General features: G+C 37.3%; 1 protein-coding gene across 15 annotated transcripts in view; it reads left to right on the forward strand.

Moving 5' to 3' along the window:
• The window catches only part of SOX5 (SRY-box transcription factor 5), a 1,175,689-nt gene that overhangs the window by 918,098 nt on the left and 231,889 nt on the right, over positions 1-25,702 (forward strand). For 14 of the 15 annotated variants that reach the window (XM_061417626.1, XM_061417628.1, XM_061417625.1 and 11 more), the window contains 2 exons: positions 5,268-5,440; positions 10,294-10,362. In XM_061417626.1, coding sequence (XP_061273610.1) covers positions 5,268-5,440; positions 10,294-10,362 — 242 coding nt within the window. Of the gene's footprint in view, positions 1-2,216; positions 2,777-5,267; positions 5,441-10,293; positions 10,363-25,702 lie in introns of those variants that run through there. The other variant, XM_061417638.1, reaches the window with a different exon arrangement.

Raw genomic sequence — 25,702 nt, forward strand, 5'->3', positions numbered from 1 at the left:
TTTTAGTTGATTCCAATTTCTACGAGTATCAATATTGCAGTAAATGGTATGTAATTAAATTTTATCAAAGTTTGATTGCATTCATTGTCAGTGAAAAAGACCAATTCACAGATGTTTGTAGGTTGGATAACTTAAATATTCCTTTGATGAATCAGAATAATGCCATTCATACCTTGTGATGTTGGGGTCTAACTTTTTACTCTTGTTGGATAAGACTGCCACTGAAAAAAGCTTTAGTAATAAATTTAGAATAACTTAAGTTAGTTTCTATTCATTATATTTTTAGTTCATTCAACAAATACTGCTATCTGTCTTGCCATGTGCTATGTTCTGGAGATGTAATGATAGCAAATGGAGTAGACAGATTTCTGCCCTTCTGGAGCTTACAGTCTAGTAGAGACTCTTTCACTAGGCAGAATTTTTAAAGGCAACACAATGAATGACTTTTAGATCCTTCAAGTGGAATACCAATTGAAAGCATCAACATTTCTATAAAAGAATTAAATTGAGTAGAGTCCTATCCAAATTACAACAGTGATAACGTAAGGAACACCAGCAATAAAAGAACAAAACATCCTGGCAAAGACTGACTATTGCTTTGAAACAGAGAACTAAATGTGTGGTAATGTTTCCGAGGGAAGAAACATGATATCTAATTTACTTTTAGTGTTGAAATTCTAGGACTTTCCTTTCCTGAGTGACTCTTCCTTCCTTTTATTTTTCCTTTAGTTGGATCAAAACTTCCAAAAATTTCCTGTGATTTTGATTGTTCAAGTCAAATTTCTATTTTGGTAGAACAACATTTAGGAAATATCAGCTTCCAAAGATTTTTTTTCTCATTATATCAAATGTATTTGAAACCATCCTTAATTTAAATAGTTCCAATAAGGGTTTTGATCTATTTGCATAGAATTGTACATTATCAGTCAATTAAGGACTTTGTTCTTAAGTTTATTTATTTAATTCATTTAATAAAAAGTTATGGGGTGTCTTGGCTTCCCTGTTGGCTCAGATAATAAAGAATCTGTCTGCAATGCAGGAGACCCGGGTTCTATCCCTAGGTTAGGAAGATCCTCTGGAGAAAAGAATGGCAACCCACTCTGGTATTCTTGCTTGGAGAATTCCATGAACAGAAGATTCTGGCAGACTGCAGTCCATGGAGTCACAGAGAGTCGAACATGACCAAGAGACTAACTACAGTCCATGAGGTCACAGAGAGTTGAACAAGTGACTAATACACACACACACACACACACACACACACAAGGTGTCTACCATGTGTGAGGCACTACTCGGGGGATATTGTGTTGAACAAAACAAGCTAGTATTCTGCTATCATGGAGCTTATTCTCTACTGGGAGATTCAATAAATAAATATCAGTAACAACACAGCATATGGTGCTGACTACTAAGTACAGAATAAAGGTGGAGTCACGTGATAGAAGAGGAGGGGGTGGCTTTTTAAATATTGGTGTTCAGGAAAAGCACTCTGGGAGAGGAGTTGGCATTTAAGTTACTATTTGGATGGATTGGAGTCGATTGGTTGATTGGTTGGTTAATTATCTCCTCCCTTTAAATGTAGTCTCTATGAAGCAGACATTCTGTCTGGCTTGAACATTGTAGGGCCCCTAGCTCCTAGAATAGTGTAAAGCATGCAGGAGGAATTCTGTGGATATATGTTGAGTGAATGAAAGAAAAAACCAAAAAGCTAGTAGTTCTTTACCAGGGGTATTTGGTAATGTCTGGAGACATTTTGAGGTGTTACAACTAGCCAGGGTGTGCTACCAGCATCTACACTGCATGCCTCCCCAGGAAGTGAAGCATCCAAACTAAAATGTGTGTGGCACTGAGATTGAGAAACTCTAGGGGAAAAGTTTACCAGAGGGAAATACTTGAAATACAGAGGCCTTAAAATGGGAACAAGTTGCATGTTGGTGTTAGGGAAACTGAAAGAAGGCAATGGGACTACAATATTTTGGCAAGAGAAAATGGGAGGAGATAATGCCAAAGAAAGGCAAGGGCCTCATCATTTAGGGCTCTGTAAGGGCAGGGAGTTTGGAATTTATTTTATGCCCAGTATATAGCTTTGAAATGGTTTTATTCTGTTGTGTGATATGAGCTGATGTGTGTGCATGCTAAGTCGCTTCAGTCGTGTCCCACTCTTTGCAGCCCCATGGACTATAGCCTGCCAGGGTCCTCTGTCCATGGGATTCTCCAGGCAAGAATACTGGAGTGGGTTACCATTCCCTTCTCTAGGGAATCTTCCTGATCCAGGGATCAAACCTGGGTCTCCTGCCTTGCAGGCAGATTCTTTACTGCTAAGCCACCTGGGAGCCCAACATGATCTGGCATATCTCTCTAAATGACCGCTCTGAACTTCTGTTTGGAGAATGGGTTTTAGTAGGAGAAGTAGAAGATAGAATGTTTAGAAACTGTTGGGGGAGTCATGGCAAGAGAGGAGAGATGGTAATAGCCTGAACTGAGGGGCATTAGTGGAGATGAAAACACATGGACTGATTTTACAATATGGTCTAAGGATGAGAAGATTCCCAGTGAATCCGATGTGGAAGATGAAAGAATATAAGCAATGTTTACATGGTGATTATCTCTTCCTGAGGTTGGAATGACTGAAGCTGGTTCCCTTCCTTTATGACTTCCCTCACATTGGGTTATGGAATGTTCTGATGTGCACTTCTGCTCTGGAACCTACAGAATGAAAAGAATTGCTCTCATGATAACCATTCTATAGTCACTAGGCAGTAGAAAGAACTGAAATGTAAGATATTTTTGTCTTGAAAGCCTTCATTCTTTGGGAATCGAAGCAAGATTAGCATAAATTAAAACATACAAGAGTGCAAGTAACTGAAACATGAAAGATGAAGGGAAGTGGGATAAAGGTTCACAGAGTTTGAATTGAACAGAGACAATAAAATTAGATTTCAAGTAGAAATATTGATGTCTGTGTGACTAAGTGAAGACAGGATTTTGTTAATATTTCATATACTGAATGCCAAAATGATATTTGTTGGTACTCATTATCAAATATATATATTTCTTTATACATTGGTATTATATCAGCTATAAAATAGATAATAGTACCTTAAGCTCTTAAATTATACTTATATGTATTTACAGGAAATACATGTATTTGCCAAGTAATAATAATAATAGTAATAATATTCATTGTAGAAGATTTTATAAATGTAACAAATATGAAAAGATTAAAATGACCCATTTAATGACCCATCACCTAGGAATAAGCACTATTAATATATAGATAAACTTTCTTCCAGTCTTTTTTTCTATAAATGTAGATATGTGAATGCCTTGAAGTGTTTATACAAATGTTTCATTTCTATCCAACTTTTTCACCTAGCTTTATGTCATGAACAAGTTCGAATATTATAAAATATTCTTAAAATACTTTTTCTTCATGGGTACAAAATACTACCATCTGGATGTCCTGTAATTATTTGATGATTTGGTATTTAGATTGTTTCTAATATTTCGTTTAAGAACTTTATTAATACTTCATTTTCTGTAGTTTTCTTGGGTTAGATTTTTAGAAATGAAACTGCCTCCTTGATTCTCACCCGTAAACCAAACCCTTTCTCAGACCTTTGCTCTCAGTAAATGGTTCTTGCATCTTGCCAAAAATCTAGGATGTGTCCTGAATCCCCTTATGAGTATTATAAAACATGATATGCGTCACATTTCCTAGTGTATATTCTGAGAAATGGGATAGCAATCACTCCTCTTGCTGATGGTGTATGAGGGTATACATTTTACCTCATTTGAATATTTTCATTGAAACATCTTTCTAATACGTATTTAGATTATTTAATATTAGGATTCTGATTAGAATAGTCATATTGCTATTATTCTTATAAAAATTTTCTTCTGTTTAATGGAATCCAAATATCTGGAGTATAATAAATCCTTAACAATTTATTGAGCACCTGTCCTGATTAAGACTAAGAATTGATAATAAGGAGTATATGATATGTTTCTTGCCTTCTGTTCCACTCAGAACTTCCTTTCTGGATATCTGTTCTATAGCCTATGTAAATTATATTTGAAATTTTATTTCCATTTCAAATGGGCACATGAAAATTAGAAGCTTATAGCTACTACTTCCTAAAAGCACGTGTTTTTTCATCATAAATTGATGAAGGGAAATGTAGTGAGATGGGGAATGGTGACTGAGTTATAATAGATCTTTCTATCTAATTTACATATACAGGTGGCAAATACATTATTGAGGTAGTGCTTAGTGTCTTACGTTTGAATTGAAAACCGTAATTAAAAAGTGTGTTCTCTCGTACTGCTAGTTCTTTACCATAGGGGTCTTGTCTATCTGATGAATCTTAAAAGAACAATTAAAAGTGATATTGTTTCTATTTCAGTGAACCGCTCACATTTCTGGTGTAACAAATCAGTATTTTAACCTGACTTAGAAGATTCACTGGCGTGGTTTAAATATCTCAAACGTACTGCTTATTTTAAATTATTGTGTGATTTGTTCTCCAAATCTTGGATTTAACTGTAACCTTGAGAGGCCATAATGTTAGTTTTACAGCTATGTTTCATTATTTCATGATAACATAAATTTATATTCTCAAACTTGAATATTTTTTCTGCTAGCTCTATTCTATCTTTGAAGAAAGCCTCTGAGTGGCATTTGAGAAAACTGTCTAAAACTTGATGGGTTAATAGTTTTTGTTTTTTTTTTTTCTTTTTAAATGTAGGATTCCTTAATTCTGATTTTTTAAAATTCTCATTTTAAGAAAAGGAGATATCTCTGATAATGATAACTTGGTCTCTTAATAACTTAAGTTATTATGTTTTCAGGTTTTTCTCTTGACTCTTTAATTTGATTTAAAAAACTACTTAAAGCCAAGAACTGTGCTTTAAACCTCTTTTTATTTCCATCAGGCCCCAGATTAGAACATTAAGAATAATAAATGCTCAGCCAATAGTATTCCATTTACTTGTAAAATTAAAGGGAAAAAAGCTATATAGATTGTTACTTGTCATAAATACAAAATAATCAAAATATCTGTTCATCCTGATATTCTATAATGGATAAATAGCCATCACTTTTTACTATTGAGTTACAGTTTGAAAGAAGGTAAGTATATATTTGCTTAGGTGCCAAAACTTTTATTTGTAATATTTCTCCACATACCCTAGTCATTGTGATTGAGGAACCACTCTCTTCTCATTTCTCTGTTTTTTCACACATCTTATTGCCATCTTATTCTCAGGGACTCCCGAAAGCCTAGCTGAGAAGGAGAGGCAGCTCATGGGTATGATCAATCAGCTAACCAGTCTGCGAGAGCAGCTGCTGGCTGCCCATGATGAGCAGAAGAAACTGGCTGCGTCTCAGATTGAGAAACAACGCCAGCAAATGGAGCTGGCCAAGCAGCAGCAAGAACAGGTGAGTCAGAAGTAGAGACACAAACAGTCTAGTAAGAGCTAGAGGCACAGGCGTTGTTTCGCCTGCAGCTTATAGGTCACTCTGTGAGGCAAACAGAGATCAATAAAAGCTTCTCTCCTCTCTACCTTGCATAATAAAAAGGCAGAATACCAAAGTAAACAAAAAACTGATCTGAAAAAGCTTATCAACTATTTCAGTGGTATGCAACATGGAAATGATTGTAATCAAGGTGATGGATAAGAGAGAAATACAAAAAGAACCATGGAGAGAGTCAAAAGAACATTTCTAGTCAGGGATGTTATAAAAGCTTTCATTTGACCTGTTTGGTGTGAGCTTTGAAGGCTAGGTGTAGGATTCAACTAGTGAAGTAAATTTCCAATTATGGGGCAGGAAGTTGGTTAGGAGCCTATTATAATAATCTAAATAAGACATGAGACTGTAAACAGTGTAATGACCATGGAGAACAGGTGGAAGAGAACAGGTGGAAGAATCATGTATAGTTGAATTTTTTAAGTGGGCTAAAGAGAGAGGAAAAGGGTTGAGCCTGGGTGACAGGCAAAGTCCAAAGGCAAGTAGATTTGGAAAAGCACATGGCTTTTTTATATTGAATTAGAACTGTCTTCAGGTTGCCCATCTGAAACTATGAGAGAGAATATTCAGTTCAGTTCAGTTCAGTCACTCAGTCGTGTCTGACTCTTTGTGGCCCCATGGACTGCAGCAGTCTAGGCCTCCCGGTCCATCACCAACTCCCAGGATTTACCCAGACTCATGTCCATTTAGTCGGTGATGCCATCCAACCATCTCATCCTCTGTCGTCCCCTTCTCCACCTGCCCTCAATCTTTCCCAGCATCGGGGTCTTTTCAAGTGAGTCACCTCTTCACATCAGATGGCCAAAGTATTGGAGTTTCAGCTTCAACATCAGTCCTTCCAATGAACACTCAGGACTAATCTCCTTTAGGATGGACAGGTTGGGTCTCCTTGTGGTCCAAGGGACTCTCAAGAGTCTTCTCCAACACCACCATTCAAAAGCATCAGTTCTTCGGTGCTCAGCTTTCTTTATCAATAAACAGTTTGGAAGAGAGGGCTGAGCTTAGTTTCTGTGATTATCTACATAAAGGAGAATAGTTTAAACCCCTGGAGAAGGTAATTTTAACTTATTAAAAAAAAATAGTAATCAAGTGCTTCTTGTGGGCCAGGTACTGTGCTAAATACTGAAGTTACTTCAATTAAACAGGAAGACAAAGCCCCTAAATTCTAGTGGAAAGAGAGACAATCAAGAGGAACAGAAGAATTAACAAAATAACTTCAGATAGTGATTGCCCACAGCAGTCTAGAAGAACACCATTGTTTTCTTATTCGTAAGAAGAGCCGACTCATTGGAAAAGACCCTGATGCTGGGAAAGATTGAAGACAAGAGGAGAATGGGTCAGCAGATGAATGAGATGGTTAGAAGCATCACTGACTCAGTGGACATGCATTTGGGCAAACTCTGGGAGATGGTAAAGGACAGGGAAGCCTGGCATGCTGCAGTCTGTGGGGTTATAAAGAGTCAAACATGACTTGGCAACTGAACAACAGCCGTCAATACTTTTAGCTATCTGAATTCAGAAAATCCTAGGAGCCTCTAAAACCGGAGCTCAGATGAAGATATTTCTTTGTAGAAACTCCATATTTTGATGGGTCTGGGAGCATGCTTGTCCTCAAAAATCTGGGCAATTATTAATGAAGAGCAATGTACCTTACTTTTTCTTTTCACATCCTGGCCTATTCTCAGACATCTTCCATAGATTCTAGAATTTTTTACTTACTCTGACATTCTCCTTAGAAAGTGAAGTCGCTCAGTCATGTCCGACTCTTTACGATCCCATGGACTTTACCAGGCTTCTCTGTCCATGGGATTTTCCAGGCAAGAGTACTGGAGTGGGTTGCCATTTCCTTCTCCAGGGGATCTTCCTGACCCCGGGATCGAACCCAGGTCTCCTGCATTGCAGGCAGACGCTTTACCCTCTGAGCCACCAGGGAAATTAAGAAATCATTAGGCACTTCCAGAAATGTCTCCCTTGTATTGGAGAGGTGCCAGGTAATGATGCCTACACAGCCTGGGAGAAGATCCCTTCTGGAGGCTACAGGTCAGGTTCCTGGAACCCTTTCTGTTCTCTCAGGTCCCCTCTGGCACACCACGCTGGCTTGTAGCCTGCTGGATTCCTTTGTCCATGAGAGTTCTCCAGGAAAGAATCCTGGAGTGGGTTGCCATGCCCTCCTCCCAGGGATATTCCCAACCCAGGGATCGAACCCTGGTCTCCCACGTTGCAGGTGGATTCTTTACCATCTGAGCCACAAGGGTAGCACATAAATACTGGTATGGATGGCCTATCCTTTCTCCAGAGGACCTTCCTGATCTTCAGGGAATCAAACCAGGGTCTCCTGCATTGCAGGTGGATTCTTAACCACCTGAGCTACCACTGTTGAGCCCCAATTTGATGCCAGATTCTGTCCTAGTTAATGGAATACAGAAGGAATAAAATAGACAAAAATCTCATATGTATTAAATTCTAGTTAGGAAAAGATAGACAATAAATCAGTTAAATATATGTTGAAAATGAAGCAGAGACATAGGGATGAGGGTGCCAAGTAGAGGTAGGCTCTTATAGAATGAGTGCTCAGGGAGGTCTCATTGACAGTATAACAGTTGAGCAGAGACTCATAGGTGGTGAGAGAGTGAGCAGTGTAGTTATCCAGAAAGATGATTGTTTATGGAGGGGAGAGTACATGCAATGGCCCAGAGGCAGAAGTATTCTTGGAAAATAAGCGTATCCTTGGTATGTTCAATAGACGGTGGAGCAGTATGGCAATAGTGAAGAGACAGAGAAGAGATGAGATTGGAGAGACACAGGGCCTTACAGGCATTATGTGGAAACTGAGACATAGGGTTTTGAAATGATGACTAACACAACACAACGTATGTTTTAAAATGATCTGTCTTTCTACTAGGTTATAATAGGCTGCAGGGAGCAAGGGCAGAAGCAGAGAGAACAAACAGGAGGTTATCACACCAATACAGGCCAAAGCCAGCAATGACTTAGAACAGGAGGGAATGTGGAGGGCTATGAGGTAGTCAGTTTCCTGAGAAAAGTTTAAGACACTTATAAAAAGATTTAAATATCAGCTGAAATATTGATATATGGGAGGAAAAAAACCAGACTTAAAGAGGAGAGTGATGTATCATTTTCTACCTTTTCCTTTCCAACTTTTCTTCAAGAAAATAAAAAGGAATTTCTTTAACCTGTATTCTTAAGATAAAATGAAAGTACTAAAATAATTATAATTGCACCAGTGTATACAGTGGAAATAAAAAATGCATTGTGAAGCCATGAGGATCCAACTTCATTATATAAGTTCTGTACTTTCATTCATAGTAATGGACCCTGTATCTATTTTTTCCTGAATTTTTAGCTTTCTGAAACAGAGGTTAAAGAATATACCTTCATAATGAAAATGATAGTGTTCATAGCATTAGGAATAAGAATTAGAGCTCATTTGTAAGAAAGCTATAAGTTTTATGAGGTCAGAAGTTAGATTTTTGTGAGCAGGTTTCCTGCCCTATTTCATATAATGAAGTGTTTAAAGTTTTCTTCTCATCTCTTCACTCATATATGCTGCATCAAATGTTCCTTCTGTATTCCTTTGCATCAGACTTTGTGTAAATGGTGAAAGGAAAATCAGCAGGGTCCCTAACATCACTGTATTTATGAATTCCTTCTGAGGAGACAGAAATCTGTTGATTAAAACAAACATGAAATATAACATCATAGAATGTATTAAGTAGGTAGAGGATGTTATAAGAAGGAATAATAGGGAGAGGGTGGGGGGATTGTGGTAATATGGCTTAGAAAACACTTAAGATGACCACATTGAGGGCCAGTTCTAGAGTTTAGTTTTGAATCTGTTGAATTTGGAGTGCTTTTGAGAATGTTTGTTAGATAAATGGGTCTAACACTTACAGCAAAGATCAGGCTAGAGAAACAAATTTGTAATCACTTGACATATGTGTGGACATATAGAAGGAAAGGAATAGAGTCTAAAATTGAGCCTACAACATTGAATGACTGAAGAGAGCCACTGATGGTCTCTGAGAAGGATCAGACTCAGAGGTAGGAGCAAAACCAGGAAAATGTGATGACAGAGAAGCCAAGGGAGAAAGTTCAGGCAAGGGAAAGCACTTGAGTATTGAATTCTGATGAAAAGTCAAGTCGTGGGGACTAGGAAACACTTCAGAATTTAACAAATTGGAAGTGACTGGTGACTTTATTAAGAATCCATTTAGTAGAAAGTGGGGCCAGAGACCAGAATTGAATGTACTGAAGACTCGGGAGTTAGGGGTTTGTGGGAGGCAAAAATTATGATATTCACCAAGACACAGAAATGTACCAACACCTCACTAAAGAATACAGCATCTTTTAATACTTGGTGCCACTCTGGACTCTGTTTCATAAACAGGAGGATGTGTGACATTATTTTCATTTTCTAAGGGCTGAAGATGTCAGAGACTGTACCTCCTTACTAGATTGCCAGAAAGAGGGATTTTGGAAACTCTAGCATTTCAAATTGGATTGGACCACTGTTGTCTTAGACTTCATTTGTTTTAGGCCTAAAGAAATGTAACTGTTCCCAAAGTCGAAATATCTTGTTTGATCCTACTTAAGGATGAATTGCTGGTCCTGTAGGGGCGTGAACACGTCTATTTTCATGAGCTTAATTGATGTCCTATCAAACTTTGTGACACAGAACACTGGGAATTTCCCCCTGGGACTGCAATACACTCTTAAATTTTCTGTGTGCCGTTTCTCCACAGATCGCAAGACAACAGCAGCAGCTTCTGCAGCAACAACACAAAATCAATTTGCTTCAGCAGCAGATCCAGGTCAGAAATCATAATTTCATACGGACTTCCAATTAGGAAGTAGATTTTGTTTCTCAGATGACCTCATTGAAGTGAGCTGCAGAATTAAATCTGCTTTCAGCCCAGTCATGACATGTGGCCCCCCTGTGTCGGGAGAATCTTACTGTCACGGGAGTGGCAGAATCTTGCTTGTGTTGAGGAGTGTCAGGGATAGCAAGCTGGTGGCAATTTTTATCTTACACTGAAAGGAAACTTTTGTGGAGAAATGTTTCCTTTTCTTTATTCTTTAATGTTGAAAACACATGTAAATGTTGTTAATGAGGGAGGCTCCCAGGAACCAAAGCAGAGAGGCATCACAGGTTTTCTGTTAGCCGTGGCAGAGAGAACTTTTTCCATTAGGCTGAAGAGCCACATGAATTTAAGGTGAAAATCAGTGAAGGTAATGATTTGTGTTCAACTCAAATTTCACCCTTATACTGCCTGGAGAAACCAGGACTGACTGAGGGCTCTGTAACTTCCGTATTTTTCTTCTATGAAAATTTGCATTGACGAGAAGCAAAGCTGCTTGGGGTAGCCTCGTGCCACCACTTGCTTATGACACACACTTTGACACAATCTGTTTCCCTTTCTGAATACTCCGTTTCTGAAAGCACTTATTTCATAGAGTATTTATGAGGATTTAGTAAAATTGTGGATAGAGAACTTCAGTGTAGTTTCAAGGCATATAGTAAGTAGTCAGTATATGTTTGCTGTGACTAGGAAGAAGAAGATATATCTTACTTGACAATATCCATCTTAAAGCAGCTGTTAGATTTGCAGTTAGAATTCCATCATTCTCTTGAAGCTGTATCTTGAGAATCTAATAGATATAAGTGTAAATATCATAGATGACAGAAGCAAACATGTCAAAATGATTTCATTTGCATGCTTCTCATATTTAGGTTTCTTTGACAAAAAAATTTATCCCATTTTTTTCTAACTGGGTCAGCTAGCCTTAGTTTCTACACTGTGGATTATATAGCCAATCATTTGTGTTCACCTGAGATTTTAATAAGCTAGTCACAGCTTTTAGTGAGACAGAGAAACAGCATCAGTGAAATATCGCAGCCAAGACTCTTTGCCTTCCTTAAGCATGAACAACAGATTTCTAATGTGATATTGTCTATTATCCATATCTGGAGTATGGTTATTCATTCAGTGCTTTAAAACTATTTATTGGGTTTTGTGTTTAAGCTTGCTGACTTGGGATATAACTTTAGTTGATGGTACCAAGTTAGCCACACTTAAAATGATTTGGTTATTGAAAACTGAAGATAATAAAATTATTATGGCAATTTCTCATTATAAATAAGATAAAATTCCATAGTGAGTGATGTGGGCCTTTACGAGTCACTTGGTTTCACTGTAATTTGATGAGGATACCAATAGTTTTGTTCTTATAATTTTTATGAGATTGAGATTGTCTTCTGTTAAATGGAATCGCAAAACCCATATTATAAATGTGTGGAAGGGTCAATCAGCTGTATTTTCTGACCATTTAAATTGTTCGATACCTTAGTACTTTTTTGGAATTATTCCATAATTATGACCGCTGTGTTAATAGTGTGGATTTAAAACATTGTCATAATGTCAACATGTGGAAATTGGTAGATTTCTTGCTCCAGAGCTTGGAGCATTTTAATTTGTAAGTCAGAGCATTTTTTTAAATGAAGTGCCTTATACTGTTCTAGAAATGATATGACTTCATTATGATATCACATGACTGTCTTCTAGTGAGCAGGAGCCAGTGTAATGGCTTGCTCAAGATCACGTGACTTAGAGATAGAACTAGGGTTAGCAAAGCAAAGTTTTCTGACTGTTGGTAGAAATTTTGCTGAGTATGAGGATTTTAGAAGCTTAGAATCTCTATTTGATCGAAATATTACCCTTCTGTCCTCCACTAGTTAACAGGATAGGGGAAAAAAAAAAAAAAACTGGTAGTTCCTAAAGGAAATAATGTCATACTGCTGGCAATTTGGGGGAAACATTAAGAGATGTAGGGTATTATATCTGTGTGTTCTCTTTCCAGTGTTAGTACAGATAAATGATACTGACAGAGTCAAAACGCATCAAGCTATTTTTTTTTTTTAAAGTCTGGGAATGTTTCAGGCAAGAAATAAGTACTGAGCAAGAGTGACAGTCTGAAAGGAATCAATTTTCACAGCTTCTAGTATACTCATTAACTAAAAGAATAGTTCTAAAGTATATTTTATAAATTGTTAATTTGGAGCTGTCTTACAAACACTCAATAGTTATGAAAATCACAATATATGTAAATTAGTCTATTGAGAAATTGTTCAAACAGTTATGGGAAGCGCTGATGTAGTGGCATGTGTAGAAATAGAAGATTAAAAATATAGAAGACATCCTTTTTGTTCCCCACATAAATCCTTAACCATATTTCCTTTTAAGAAGTTTTTCTCTCCCTTTTCTCTAATTCCTCCTTTTTTTGGCAGTATAGGAGAGGGAGGTAGAAGATTAAAAATCAAACCTGTTATGATAGAAGGCAAATGAAATTTATAACAAGTGTTATTATTAAGTGAATTTTTGTCGATGAATACATAGTCAATGCTCATGTAAGAATTTGCCGTAGATTAAATTTTATTTGATATCTGAAGATACGTATGTAATATATTTTGAATTTGATCAACTTTTTTCTTAAGCATGAAGCTTTAAGACCTTGTAGAAATAAACATACCACTTATATTATTCATCCTGCTTGAATTTTTTAGATATTTTATGCAGTTGTTCCTTTCAACCTTAGAAAAAAAATACCTTTTAGTTCCTTTATTGATACAATAGTGGACTACAATGTAATTAGTCCAAAAGTAGGACAGGTTTTACAATTTTTGTTTTAACTCTAAATATATAAGACATTAACTTGCTGCACATATTAGGAAAGACATGCAGTAAATACATTAGATGGGTTAACCAGATCTGTGAGATAGATTAGATTGATAGGTAAGAGAGCAGAATGAATTTTCATACTTGATAGCTACAGTAACAGGAGGGTGATGTTTCCTAAAATTCTCCTCATTCTTTTATAATATCTCTTTAAAGTAGAGGTTAACTTAGTCATCTTTATTCCATTTGAAGTATATTTCACTCAGCTTAAACATAGAGTAAGTCTGTATGTGTGTGTATGAACATTCACATATGCTAATGACCCAGATTATTTAAAATATTTCTCTTGACCTTTTAATTATATATTTTTTCAACTCAAGATGTACAAGAACAGTGGTAAGTTTTACTCCTTAGTTATTTATTGAAGAGAATACCATAAGGATTGGCAAATTAGTTTATTTCATTACTTAGGAGCAATTCTTTATGAACTGTTTTTATCTCTTTAAAAAACAACCTCAGCTCTAAAATTGCATGATCTTAATTGGGTTGAAAACTCAGTCAACATTACTTCTTTATAAAGACTTTATAGAGTCATAGTCTTCAAAATTTATTCACATAACTGACTCATGAGGATTAAAGGAAGAATTAAGAAAGCTTTCTGTCATTCTTTGGAGGATCATAAATCAATTCATTCTACCAATAAAATCATGCATAATATCAAAAACATCCTATCTTCCTTTAAGAACTTGCCTCTTTATGAGATCCTTAATTTTAGGAACACTAAGAAAGTTTAATCTTGTTTTTCTACTGTTTAACAGTGCTCTTCTTTAATATTTTTGTTTATTGTCCTTAAAAAGGAGTATTTTGTACTTTTATTTACTATGTCTAGCTAACTTTTAATGCATATTATTATATAAGATGAACTTTATAAATATTTCAGAGAAAAATATTCTTATAGGTTTTTTGAGGGTAATTTCTTTTTCTTTTGCTGTATGGGTTGTACTATAATGCCCAGCTTCAGCAATTTTATTTTTTGACTCATCTCTCTTTTTATAATAAATCAGCTTGTTTCTAATACTTGTAGGTGGTTTATGTTTCTAATTATGGTCCTAGACCAGTGGTTCGTCTTGACCTGATTCACTGTTACCAAAACCTTTTAAAGTAAATGAATGAGTGAGCTCTAGTCAGTATCCTTTATGGCAATAAACTGAATGTTCCTAGAGACTTGTTTCTTTTTTGTCTTGAAGCTTTGTGTAGGACATGGTTTCTACAGCTATGGGTGTGGGGATGGGAAACAGGTCCTAGCTTTAAATTTCTTACCCTTTTCCAGTAATACTTAAAGGAATTTAAGATTCTTATTAGCATCTTAGGGGGTAGGTTCAACTACATGCTCTAGTATGAAACTGACTTAAATATTTTTAAAGGTGAATTTAAAGATATTGTACTTCCTTTCAAATGCATAATTTCATGATTACCAAATGGAAGCTCAGTGTTTAAACTTATATTTGTTGCATTCTCTCTTCTGATAAACTTCTCCAACTGTTGTTCATTGTATTCTCTTGGGAGCAAAGAATTGGTATTTAATAACCTGTGTCATTATTTTTGATTCATAAAGTAAGCACGTACAAGACTAATAGTAGCTTTGGGAGACTTATTCTGTTTAGGACTAAGCAAATTTCTGTTATTAGCTGTTCAATGTGTATATTCCATTGTACGTATGAAAGAGCCTGATTCTTTGGGGGTTATAAGATTATATAACTGTGTGAAATTTAAGTGTATTAAATGGTTAAACAAAAAGATAAAGAGGAAGTTCTTTGGGTTTTGACATACTCAGATTCAGATTCTCCATCTTTATACCTCGTCTGCTGGGTGATCTTGGGAAAACTGCTCAATCCTTCTGAGTTTCATTATTCTGGTCTATTAAATGGGGATTATAGTACCTAAGTCACACCTAGTTAGTGTAAGGATTAAATGGCATTATCCTTGCATGCAGTGAGCACACAGTGCTAAAGGTTTTTTGCCTAAGTTTTTAGAGAGAAAAGCTTCTTTCTGTTTTTCTCATGATGGACAATTTAATGAATATTTCTAGCAAGAGAATAATTTCTAGAAAAAACAGTATAACCTACATGGCAGCAGCCACTGAAAACTGTAAGTTCTCTGTTCCAAATTTATATGATTTTTCGAACTACAACAGATTTTTAGAAAGCCTTTATTTAGACACATCTCTCATTTTGACATTTGTAAACTGAAACCAAGTAAGGTTAGAAGACTTTCCCAATGTCACATAAGTTGTTACTTGTGGAATGATGGCTGGATTCCAAGTTTCTCGAGTCTTGGTCCAGTTCATTTTTATTTTACTGATATTCTACCATGTAAGGTTTAATGGCCCAAAGTTTTTAAATGAGTTTTCTTTCCCTGGGAACTTATTCCTACAAAGTAAAAATACATCTTGACTTATATACAATTGAATGATGAAGTTGCAGTCATAGGCTCAACCAATTTGTGATAAAGGTTTCATTTTATTGGAGCCAGAGTTCTCTGAGCTCATTAAGAGTTTTGGTAATTCTCGATAAATTATTATGCAGAAGGAAATCCATTCAAATATTGTATTGAAAACATAATAATGTTAAAGGTGAAATAATAGTACCTGCCTGACCTGCTGATTTATGATTTCTTTCTCTGAGTGTGGTAAGCTGGAAGCATTTTACCCCCCCTCAACAATACCCCACACACATGCATGAGCACAAAGAGATTGCAAAGTAACCTTGTCTCTTTAGGAAACTGGAAATGCCAAGAATAAACGCTGTATAATTAAGGTAGCATTTCAACCAGAGAAGGAAATATGTTAACTCCTTGAGCTCTGAGTAATGTTTTACTCTATGAAATAAAATGTACCGCACCTGGAAGGGTATAGTTCTTGGCATTCAGATAGATTTTTTAGAGGAGAGAACCTGAGAATACAAAGTAGGAGCTTTAAGAATGATTTTCCTCTCTTCCTTGTACTGAAGGAGAACTTCCTATTGAGAAGATGAGTGTCCTGAGAGAGCAGTGATGATAACTGCAGGTCTGTCCTTTACTCAGAGGGAGCCACTTTAGAATCATTATAGCACGTGCGTGTGTGCTTAGTCGCTTCAGTCGTGTCTGGCTCTGTGTGACCCCATGGACTGTAGCCTGCCAGGCTCCTCTGCCCATGGGATTCTCCAGGCCAGAATACTGCAGTGGGTTGCCATTTCCTTCTCCAGAGGATCGTCCTGGCCTAGGGGTTGAACCTGAATCTTTACAACTCCTCCATCGACAGGTGAGGTCTTTACCACTAGTGCCACCTGGGAAGGCCCTTTCAGCATTCTTTTTTTTTTTTTTTAATGCATCTCATGGCCATTGCCTATGATAGAATTTCAATAATTGATACTATTTCTTGATCTGGACAAAGCTGCCTTTGTTCATAGAGATACAGATAGATTGATATGCATATATCCCAACCCAGGAATCAAACTGGGGTCTCCTGCATTGCAGGCAGATTCTTTACCAACTGATCTATCAGGGAAGCCCATATGTATTTTACTTTTTATTAATGTTACATGTGCCTCATGGCTAAAAGAGTACCAGAGAATAATGACAGCCCTCCAGAGCCCAGGCCTCTGTACTGTGCCCACATTTTTACTCAGAAGGCACCTCCTTACAATCTGCTTTTATTTTTAATAACTTCCTATTATTTACTTCTGTATATCAAATGAACTTTCCCTAGTGGCTCAGAGAGTAAAGAATCTGCCTGCAATGCAGGAGACCAGGGTTCGATCCCTGGGTCGGGAAGATACCCTGGAGAAAGGAATGGCTGCCTACTCCAATATTCTTGCCTGGATATTACAATGCTGTTTCTGACTTATCAACTTTACATATCATTAACTTAGAACTGGAAGGCATAGTTCTGGTATTGCAAGAACTATGCAGTACCAGAGGCTGCAAAGGCTGCAAAACCAGCAGCCTTTCCTGATCCCTTCCCTCACCCCATAATATAGTTACACATGTCATTGAAGTTCTTCTAATAGATATTTTTAAACTTTAGTTAACTTATACCTCTTTTCTCATTCAGTCAGCTATAAATAATGTCTCAGCATTTGCCTTGTTGGATGAAGATGACATCTCTCTTCTCTCACACCTAAAAGTGCTGATTTCTGTTATTTGAATGTTTACTCTAAATATATATATATAATACATATGTGTATATATGTATATACAGCTGGGCTTCCCAGGTAGCTCAGTGGTAATGAATTTGCCTGCCAATGCAGGAGACACAAGAGATGCAGTTAAATCCCTAGGTCAGGAAGATCCCCTGGAGAAGGGATTGTCAACCCACTCCAGTACTCTTTCTGGGAAATCCCATGGACAGAGGAGCCTGGTGGGCTACAGTTCATGGGGTTGCAAAAGAGTCTGACATGATTTAGTGACTAAACAACAATACGCGCACACATACACACACACACACACCTATTGTGCTTTATGTGTTGTTAATCCTAAAGACTGAAATCAGTGAATGATTTTTATGTTAAAGTATGAGACTACCTGTTTTTCTTCGTAGTCTAATAGGATGCTCCTCATTTCATTTCTGTGTAGCTTCCAACTTTCCAATTGCCTTTTCGTTAGCCTTTCTTCCTCACGTTATTTCTTATCGTCTCCATAATTTCTCAAGAATAAACAAGGCCTCCACAATCCAATTTTCCTTGATACCTGTTTCAAGGCAGGTTCTTTTGCTTTCATTTAAACTAGTCAGTCCTGCCGACATTCTAGGATGTCCCTTTATGGTTCTCCGAGGGGGATAAATCACTCTTTCCTATATCGTCCTCCTTGGTTTATCTCCTTCTCTTGGTCCAGAATCACATCAGATATAAATCACAGATCAGAATCACATCCAGATATAAAGTTTTTGGCATAAAAAGTTCTAAATGTACACATATGTAATAATGCTCCATTTTACCCCCCTTCTTGATTGGTAGTTTGGTGCAAGTAAAATTGTAATTGAAAGTAATTTTTCTTATATTTTAAATTCATTGATTCATCATCTGCTAGCATCTATGAGAAATACAGTGTTGATCTGATGTTTCTGTTGGTGAAGACCAATATTTTCCCTTTCTGAAAACTTTTAGTATCTTCTATTTACTGTGACATTTCATTGTAAATGAAAAAATCAGATATATATTGATATTTTTGTTATTTATTTTGTAAAAACTATGAATCTTTATTCTGAAGTTATATTCTTTTGGTCTTATTTTATCCCCTTTATTTTTCATTTTTTTTCCTGAATCTCCTATTAGGCAGACATTGTATTTTCTGTGTTAGTAACTATGTTTCTTATTGTTCATATTTTGTTCTCTGTTATTTGTTTTTCATTTTAGGTGATACCTACACTTTATCTCCTAAAATTTTTAATTGGATCTTTGAGAAATTGCCTTTTTAATTTCAATGAGAAACTTCTTGTTTTCTGATAATTCCTTCTTCAGGTTATCCTATTGTTTAATGGATTATTTCTCCTTGAATATCTCAGGGTATGCAAATTAGAGGGTTTAACCAAAAAATTAAGTTCTCATTTCCTTAAATTATCTTTTGTCTCATTTTTACCAAGTTGCTATCTTGATGTTACTCTTTCAGCTTGAAGTTCTGCTTGAATTAGAAAATGATTGTTATCCATCCAGATTCAAGGATGAGACAAGAAAAAGTAGACTGGGAACACTGACTTTAATGGACTGCGAACACTGACTTTAATGAGGTTTTATCAAGAGGCGGGCACTGGTGTAGAGAGAACAGAAAGCTAACCACACATAACATAAATCCTGTATGTGGGTACACAAAGGTCTTTTTTCTGGGATTCCAGTGGTCATGTGGACTATCTTATGTTTCCTTGGACTGTTCAGTTTCTGTTGGGGTAGGGGGCACTGTGGTGTAGATGGGGAGGATGAAAGTTACTTTCAAATACAGCAAGTTCTCTATATACGAATGAGTTGTGTTCCAAGAGCGTGTTTGTAAGTCCAATTTGTTCATAAGTCCAACAAAGTTTAGTCCAGGTACCCAACTTACACAATCAGCTATGTAATACTTTACTGTAATAGGTTATAATACTTCGCACACAAATCATATATAAAAAGCAAACATAAAAAATAAAACATTTAAAATCTGATAGTACAGTACAGCAGCTGGCATACAGGGGCTGGCATCAAGTGAACAGATGAGAAGAGTTACTGACTGGAGGAGGGAAGGGAGGTGAGAGATGGTAGAGCTGAAGGATCATCAGCAATAAGAGATGGAGGGAAGCTGTAATTCCACTCAAGCCTAATGTTGATGGCACAGGTTCTGGTTCTTTGCTGGATTCAAGTCTGTGTACTCACTTGAAAAGACAATGCAGTGATGTTTGGGTAGTAGCTCTTTTTTTCTCATCATAGATGACATGGTAGCACTGGATCATATTCTGAGTGACAGCTACAACCCTTGTGTACCATTCTACGTTCACATCCTGTGCTTCAAAACCTAACCATGCCTCGTCAAATAAAGAAAATCCCCTTGCCGCTTCCTATGTCATAATGTCTTCGATTCTTCAGTTACTTCTTCTTCCTCTCGTCTCTCCACTCTCTCACTTTTGTGCTTGGGTGCTACTTAGCAGTACCAGCTACATCACTGATGCTTTAACACGTGCTTTTGGACATCCGGGGCTTGACATAAAGATGCTGTACTAGTGTACTCTCTACAGTACCATAAAGTACACAAAAGCACAGCCACGTGAGAGTGCACGCCAGACCCCTGAAACAACTTACTTGATTGGAACATGCAAATGCACATTCTCATCTTTGAAAATTTGCGTACTGAGGGTTTGTATGCAGGGAATTTACTGTGATATTATTGTTTTCAACCCAGGCCTTAAAATCCTGTTCTCTCTCATACCCTGTGTTTCAAGTCCTAAGACATTTTGGTAATTCTAAGTAAAAGTAAGCCCCATTTTTATTTAACCTCCTCCAAGTATATACTCTATTATGTCTCATCCATTTTTCTTAATTAACGCTCTACAGTTGCTTTTCATCTTCCAAAACTTTGGTGATATTTCCTACATGTGTTTGCCTTGTATTAATTACCTTATGTGATGTAAGTTTATAAATTTACCTGTTTTATAATCTTAATGATGTCTTTAGAAAGAACAGAGATACATACATAAGGTCAGTCTATCTTGGATTATAAATCGAACATCATTTTTTTTAAATAGAAAAAAAAATTGGAACAATAACCAGTTTCCGGGAACAAAGTAGTCCTTATAAAGAGGATGAATTACTACAAAAAGTTCAATCTTGAGGTTCCATAACCAAAATTCACAGTTCTAAGATTTGTAAAACATAAAATGTATGTTTTAGTTTCTCTGGGAAAGTAGTGGGGGCAAGAGACATAGATATAGAGAATTTCACCATCCTTTTCCTCTTTGCTTTAAGTTTATCAAAAATATGAGTTCATATTTACATATAATTTTAGATGGTGACCTTGATATTTTAAACTTTTTGATATCATTATTAAGACCTTTGTTGAAATAACAGCTATGTCTTATGACTCTATTGAAGTGATGTTGACAATAGTTTTTGGAAGTTGTAATCCTGGTTTTGTCATTCATTCATCCTCATCCTGATATGGGCTCCTCACTAATGCATTTCATGGAAGGAGGTTATTTTTTTCCCTCACTTATTTACATGAATCTCAATCTTGTTGTTTTCCTTTTTCTGTTAAACAGTTTCTATGCAGTTTCTTTGTTTCTTCTTTCTCCAGTCATTGCAGTATGATTTTTGAAGTGATCCTGTTTTTCCTTAAATCCAGTATGACCATGCTGGGCATCAAGGCTGACCCAGAAAGCAGTCTGAGAGCAGCAATTCCCATGACTTTCCAGCCTTTCCCAAACATCATTACCTTCAGAAAAAGTTAAACACAGTTCTTCACTGAGACTCTGCAGTTCATATCTTATCAAAGAAGAGTTAACAAAGAAGTTAACAAAGAAGAGTCCCTCAGTGCTTAGATAAAACCTGGGAATGCAGTTATCAAATAGTGGGGCACAAAACAAAGCAAGTTATCAACAGGTTTGGAGAATATAGGTCAAAAGTCAATATGTTGGCCTAAAATGAATTTATTTTATTTCACTTTAGTTTATATAGTTAGTGTCATAAATAAATACGGTAGCAAGAAGAGCTCACAGTCTTTAGAAAAAATTTCTGTCTCTATCTTTGAAGAGAGTTGACAAACAGGTGGGAAATTAGATGCCAGTGAAATTAACAGTGTTAACATAAAATGAATTAGTTTTATGAAAAATAATTATATCATGAGTCAAGTCAACCATCCCAGACATCCCTAGCACATAGTGAACTTCTTTCACTTCTATGGTGAGTCATTGGAAGAACTGATGCTGAAGCTGAAGTTCTAATACTTCGGCTACCTGATGGAATTAGCTGACTCACTGGAAAAGACTCTGATGCTGGGAAAGATTGAAGGCAGGAAGAAAAGAGGGCAACAAAGGTTGAAATGGTTGGATAGCATCACCTACTCAATGGACGTGAGTTTGAGCAAGTTCTAGGAGTTGGTGATGGAAATGGAAGCCTGGTGTGCTGCAGTCCATGGGGTCACAAAAGAGTCGAACACAACTTAGTGACATAACAACAATAACATAGAGTACTAATTTCTACTCAAAAGTTGGTAAATTTTTATGTAATTGACTTTTTACTTTGTGTATGTCTATTCCCTTGGCTCTTTACTGCAGAAAAGGAACATTCAGTTCAGTTCAGTTCAGTCGCTCAGTTGTGTCCAACTCTGTGAATTTCAGCACACCAGGCCTCCCTGTCCATCACCAGCTCCCGGAGTTCACCCAAACTCATGTTCATCGAGTCGGTGATGCCATCCAACCATCTCATCCTCTATTGTCCCCTTCTCCTCCTGCCCCTAGTCCCTCCCAGCATCAGAGTCTTTTGCAATGAGTCAACTCTTCGCATGAGGTGGCCAAAGTACTGGAGTTTCAGCTTTAGCATCAGTCCCTCCAAGGAACACCCAGGACTGATCTCCTCTAGGACGGACTGGTTGTACCTCCTTGCAGTCCAAGGGACTCTCAAGAGTCTTCTCTAACACCACAGTTCAAAAGCATCAATTCTTCAGCACTCAGCTTTCTTCACACTCCAACTTTCACATCCATACATGACCACTAGAAAAACCATATCCTTGACTAGACAGACCTTTGTTGGCAAAGTAATGTCTCTGCTTTTGAATATGCTTAATTAAGTTAAATAATCTGTGAAGGAAAAGATAAATAGAACTCATATGACTTTATGATACCATATTGGTCCCCTGTTTTCCCTTGAAGGAGAAACAAAAGGAAAGCTGAAGTTGCTTAATTTTCATTGAATATTCTAGAAGTGCTTAATTCTTAGTTTTCATTATGCTAGACCTCACAGCAGAATTCGTTAAATTGATTACTCCCACTTTCTTGGACTACTCTTCCACTGGCCTCCAAAAGACCACCGTCTGCTTTTCTTCCCCGTTCTCAGTTTACTTTGGTAGGTTCTTTCCTGTCCCTAAAAGGATAACCTGCAGCTGTTCTCTATAATCTGACTTCTTTATCTCCATTTATTTCCTAAATGATCCTTTCTAAAGTCTTTGTACACCATCGTATAGATAATACTCCAAAATTTAACTGGAGAGTCTCTGTCTCTCACCAGGACCTCAGAGTCTAATACCCAGCTGTCTGTTGAGCCTATTTAAAGGGATAACTAATATGCACCTCAAATTTCACATTTCCCAAACAGAACCTTGATCATCTCCCCCATCTCATTCTTTCCTGATTTATCCCACTGTGGATATGATACCATTTACCTAGTTGTTGTTGCCAAAGACCTAGGAGACGTCTTGGTATCCTCTCACTCTCTTATGTCTCACAGCTAATCCATTGGAATTGGCCTTTATCCTCAAATTGAACAACTTCTCCCATGACCAGTCTAGTATGAGTTATCATCATTTCTTATCTAAACTGTAGTAGCCTCCTAACCAAGCTGGTCGTCCTACTGACTCTGTTGAGCTGCTAAGTAGGATTTTCATGTAGCTGCTGGAGTAATCTTCTAAATTTAATTGTACTGTTTATACTTGCCCAGTTGTGTCCGACTCATTGTGACCACATGGACTGTAACCCACCAGGCTCCTCTGTCCATGGGGTTTGCCAGTTGAGAATACTGAAGTGGGTTGACATTGCCTCCTCCAGGTGATCTTCCTGACCCGGAGTTCAAGCCCGCGTCTCTTGTGTCTCCTGTATTGCATGTAGATTGTTTCCTACTGAGCCATTAGGGAAATCCAATTATGCAGTAACCGTTCTCAAAATCAGGTCACTTAAAATGAATTCACTCTTCTTACCATAGTGTACTGGGCTGTTCTTGATTGCACCAACCCCAAACTTTGTCCCTCATTCCTCCCACCCTAGAAACTAGTCCTTTCTGGTTGCAAGGACTATGGCAACAATGTTCTAGCATCGAAATATTTGTATTTGTCATTCTTCTGACCTGGAATGCTTTCTTCACTTCATCACTTAACTCGGATGCTTACTTCATTTAGCTCTGTCTCCCAGTGCCATCCTCCTCAGGGAAGCCATCTCTGAAAAGTGAAGCAGTCCCTGCCTTCTCCAGTCAGTCTCTGATCTCTTGTCCTGCTTGCTTGTCTTTATAGCACTACCACTCCCTTCAGTTTACTTGGTTTTTGCTGTTCCATTGCTGCTACCAAATGCACCCTAGCATGGGGTTCAATGGGGTCAAAGATTTTATCTGCCTTGGTCACTACTGTATCCAAAGAACCTGTAAATGTTGTTAGCATATAATGAGAACTTAAAAATACTTCTTAGTGTATGACTATATGAATGAATAAAGTGATGGCACATTATCCAGTCCATAGTATACATAAAAATAAATTGTAAGACAGTATTTTTCTCAAGGGATTAAAGTAGATGCTATGAAAGTGAAAGTCACTCAGTCCTGTCTGACTCTTTGTGACCCCATGGACTATACAGTCCATGAAATTCTCCAGGCCAGAATACTGGAGTGGGTTTCCATTCCCTTTTCCAAGGACCTTCCCAACCCAGGTATCGAACCCAGGTCTGCCACATTTTAGGTGGATTATTTACCAACTGAGCCACCAGGGAAGCCCAAGAATACTGGAGTGGGTAGTGTATTCCTTCTCTCTCAGCGTATTCCTGATCCAGTAATTGAACCGGGGTCTCCTGCATTGCAGGTGGAGTCTTTACCAGCTAGCTACCAGGGAAGCCCTTGAGAGCCATCAGTGAGAGATACCAACATTCCCTAGCACTGTATGTGATTTGTAGAATCATTTTGTACTTTGTACTATGAAGTAGTTGTTGTTTAGTCACTAAGTTGTGTCTGACTCTTGCCACCCCATGGACTGTTGCCCATCAGACTCTGTCCATGGGATTTCCCAGTCAAGAATACTGGAGTGCATTGTCATTTCCTTCTCTGGGGGATCTTCCCTACCCAGGGATTTAACCTGCCTGCAGGCAGGTTCTTTATCACTGAGCCACCAAGAGCTTTAGGGAATCCCCAGGAAGCAGTAGACCATTGCTTATTAAGTGGTTGGCACTTTGTAGACCCCAGGAAGCAGTAGACCATTGCTTATTAAGTGGTTGGCACTTTGTAGATGTCATTTCATATGATTATCACAAGAATCAGATATGTTATGCATGTGTGTGTGTTCACTAAGTCATGTCTTTGACTCTTTGCAATCCCATGGACTGTAGCCTGCCAGGCTCCTCTGTCCATGGGTGTTCCAGGCAAGAATACTGGAGTGGGTTGCCATTCCCTTCTCCAGTTGATCTTTCCAACGCAGGGATTGAACCCACATCTCTTGCATCTTCTGCATTGGCAGGTGGATTCTTTACCTCTAGCACCACCTGGGAAGCCCAGATAGGTTATGGCATTATCTCAGTTTTAGAGTGGAACTGAGGGGGGGTGTATGTCTGTGTGTGTGTATGTCTCTGAGATCCTGACAGCTGAGTTACTATGTAGACTAAAAGGTGCCTTCTTCCTCTCTCTCCTTTATAGAGTTGCAATGAGTGATTTAATTCAGATACTCCCTACCAAATAAGATTAATTAATTGATTTTTATCAAACTGAGTTAAACCTATTAAATTAGCAAATGTGGTAGTATTTTTTTAAAATAACTTGGTTTTGCTTTCTACAGTAAGCCGGGTAAGAGGAGTCCTTTATAAATGGAGTAAATAAGTACTTATGAATGGGGGAGAGATATGTTTCACATGAGCAAATATTGCGTATAGCCAAATCTTCACTTATAAATGATAAAAAAGATAGAGTGACATGTTTATAAAAGATAAATACCTTGGAAACTCTTTTATGTTGATGATTTTGTTATACCTAAAAATGAAATTAGGGTCAGTGAACTAATGTGAGCTTTCATAGCATACACA

Source organism: Bos javanicus, chromosome 5, assembly GCF_032452875.1.
Source record: "Bos javanicus breed banteng chromosome 5, ARS-OSU_banteng_1.0, whole genome shotgun sequence".
Classification (NCBI taxonomy): Eukaryota; Metazoa; Chordata; class Mammalia; order Artiodactyla; family Bovidae; genus Bos; species Bos javanicus.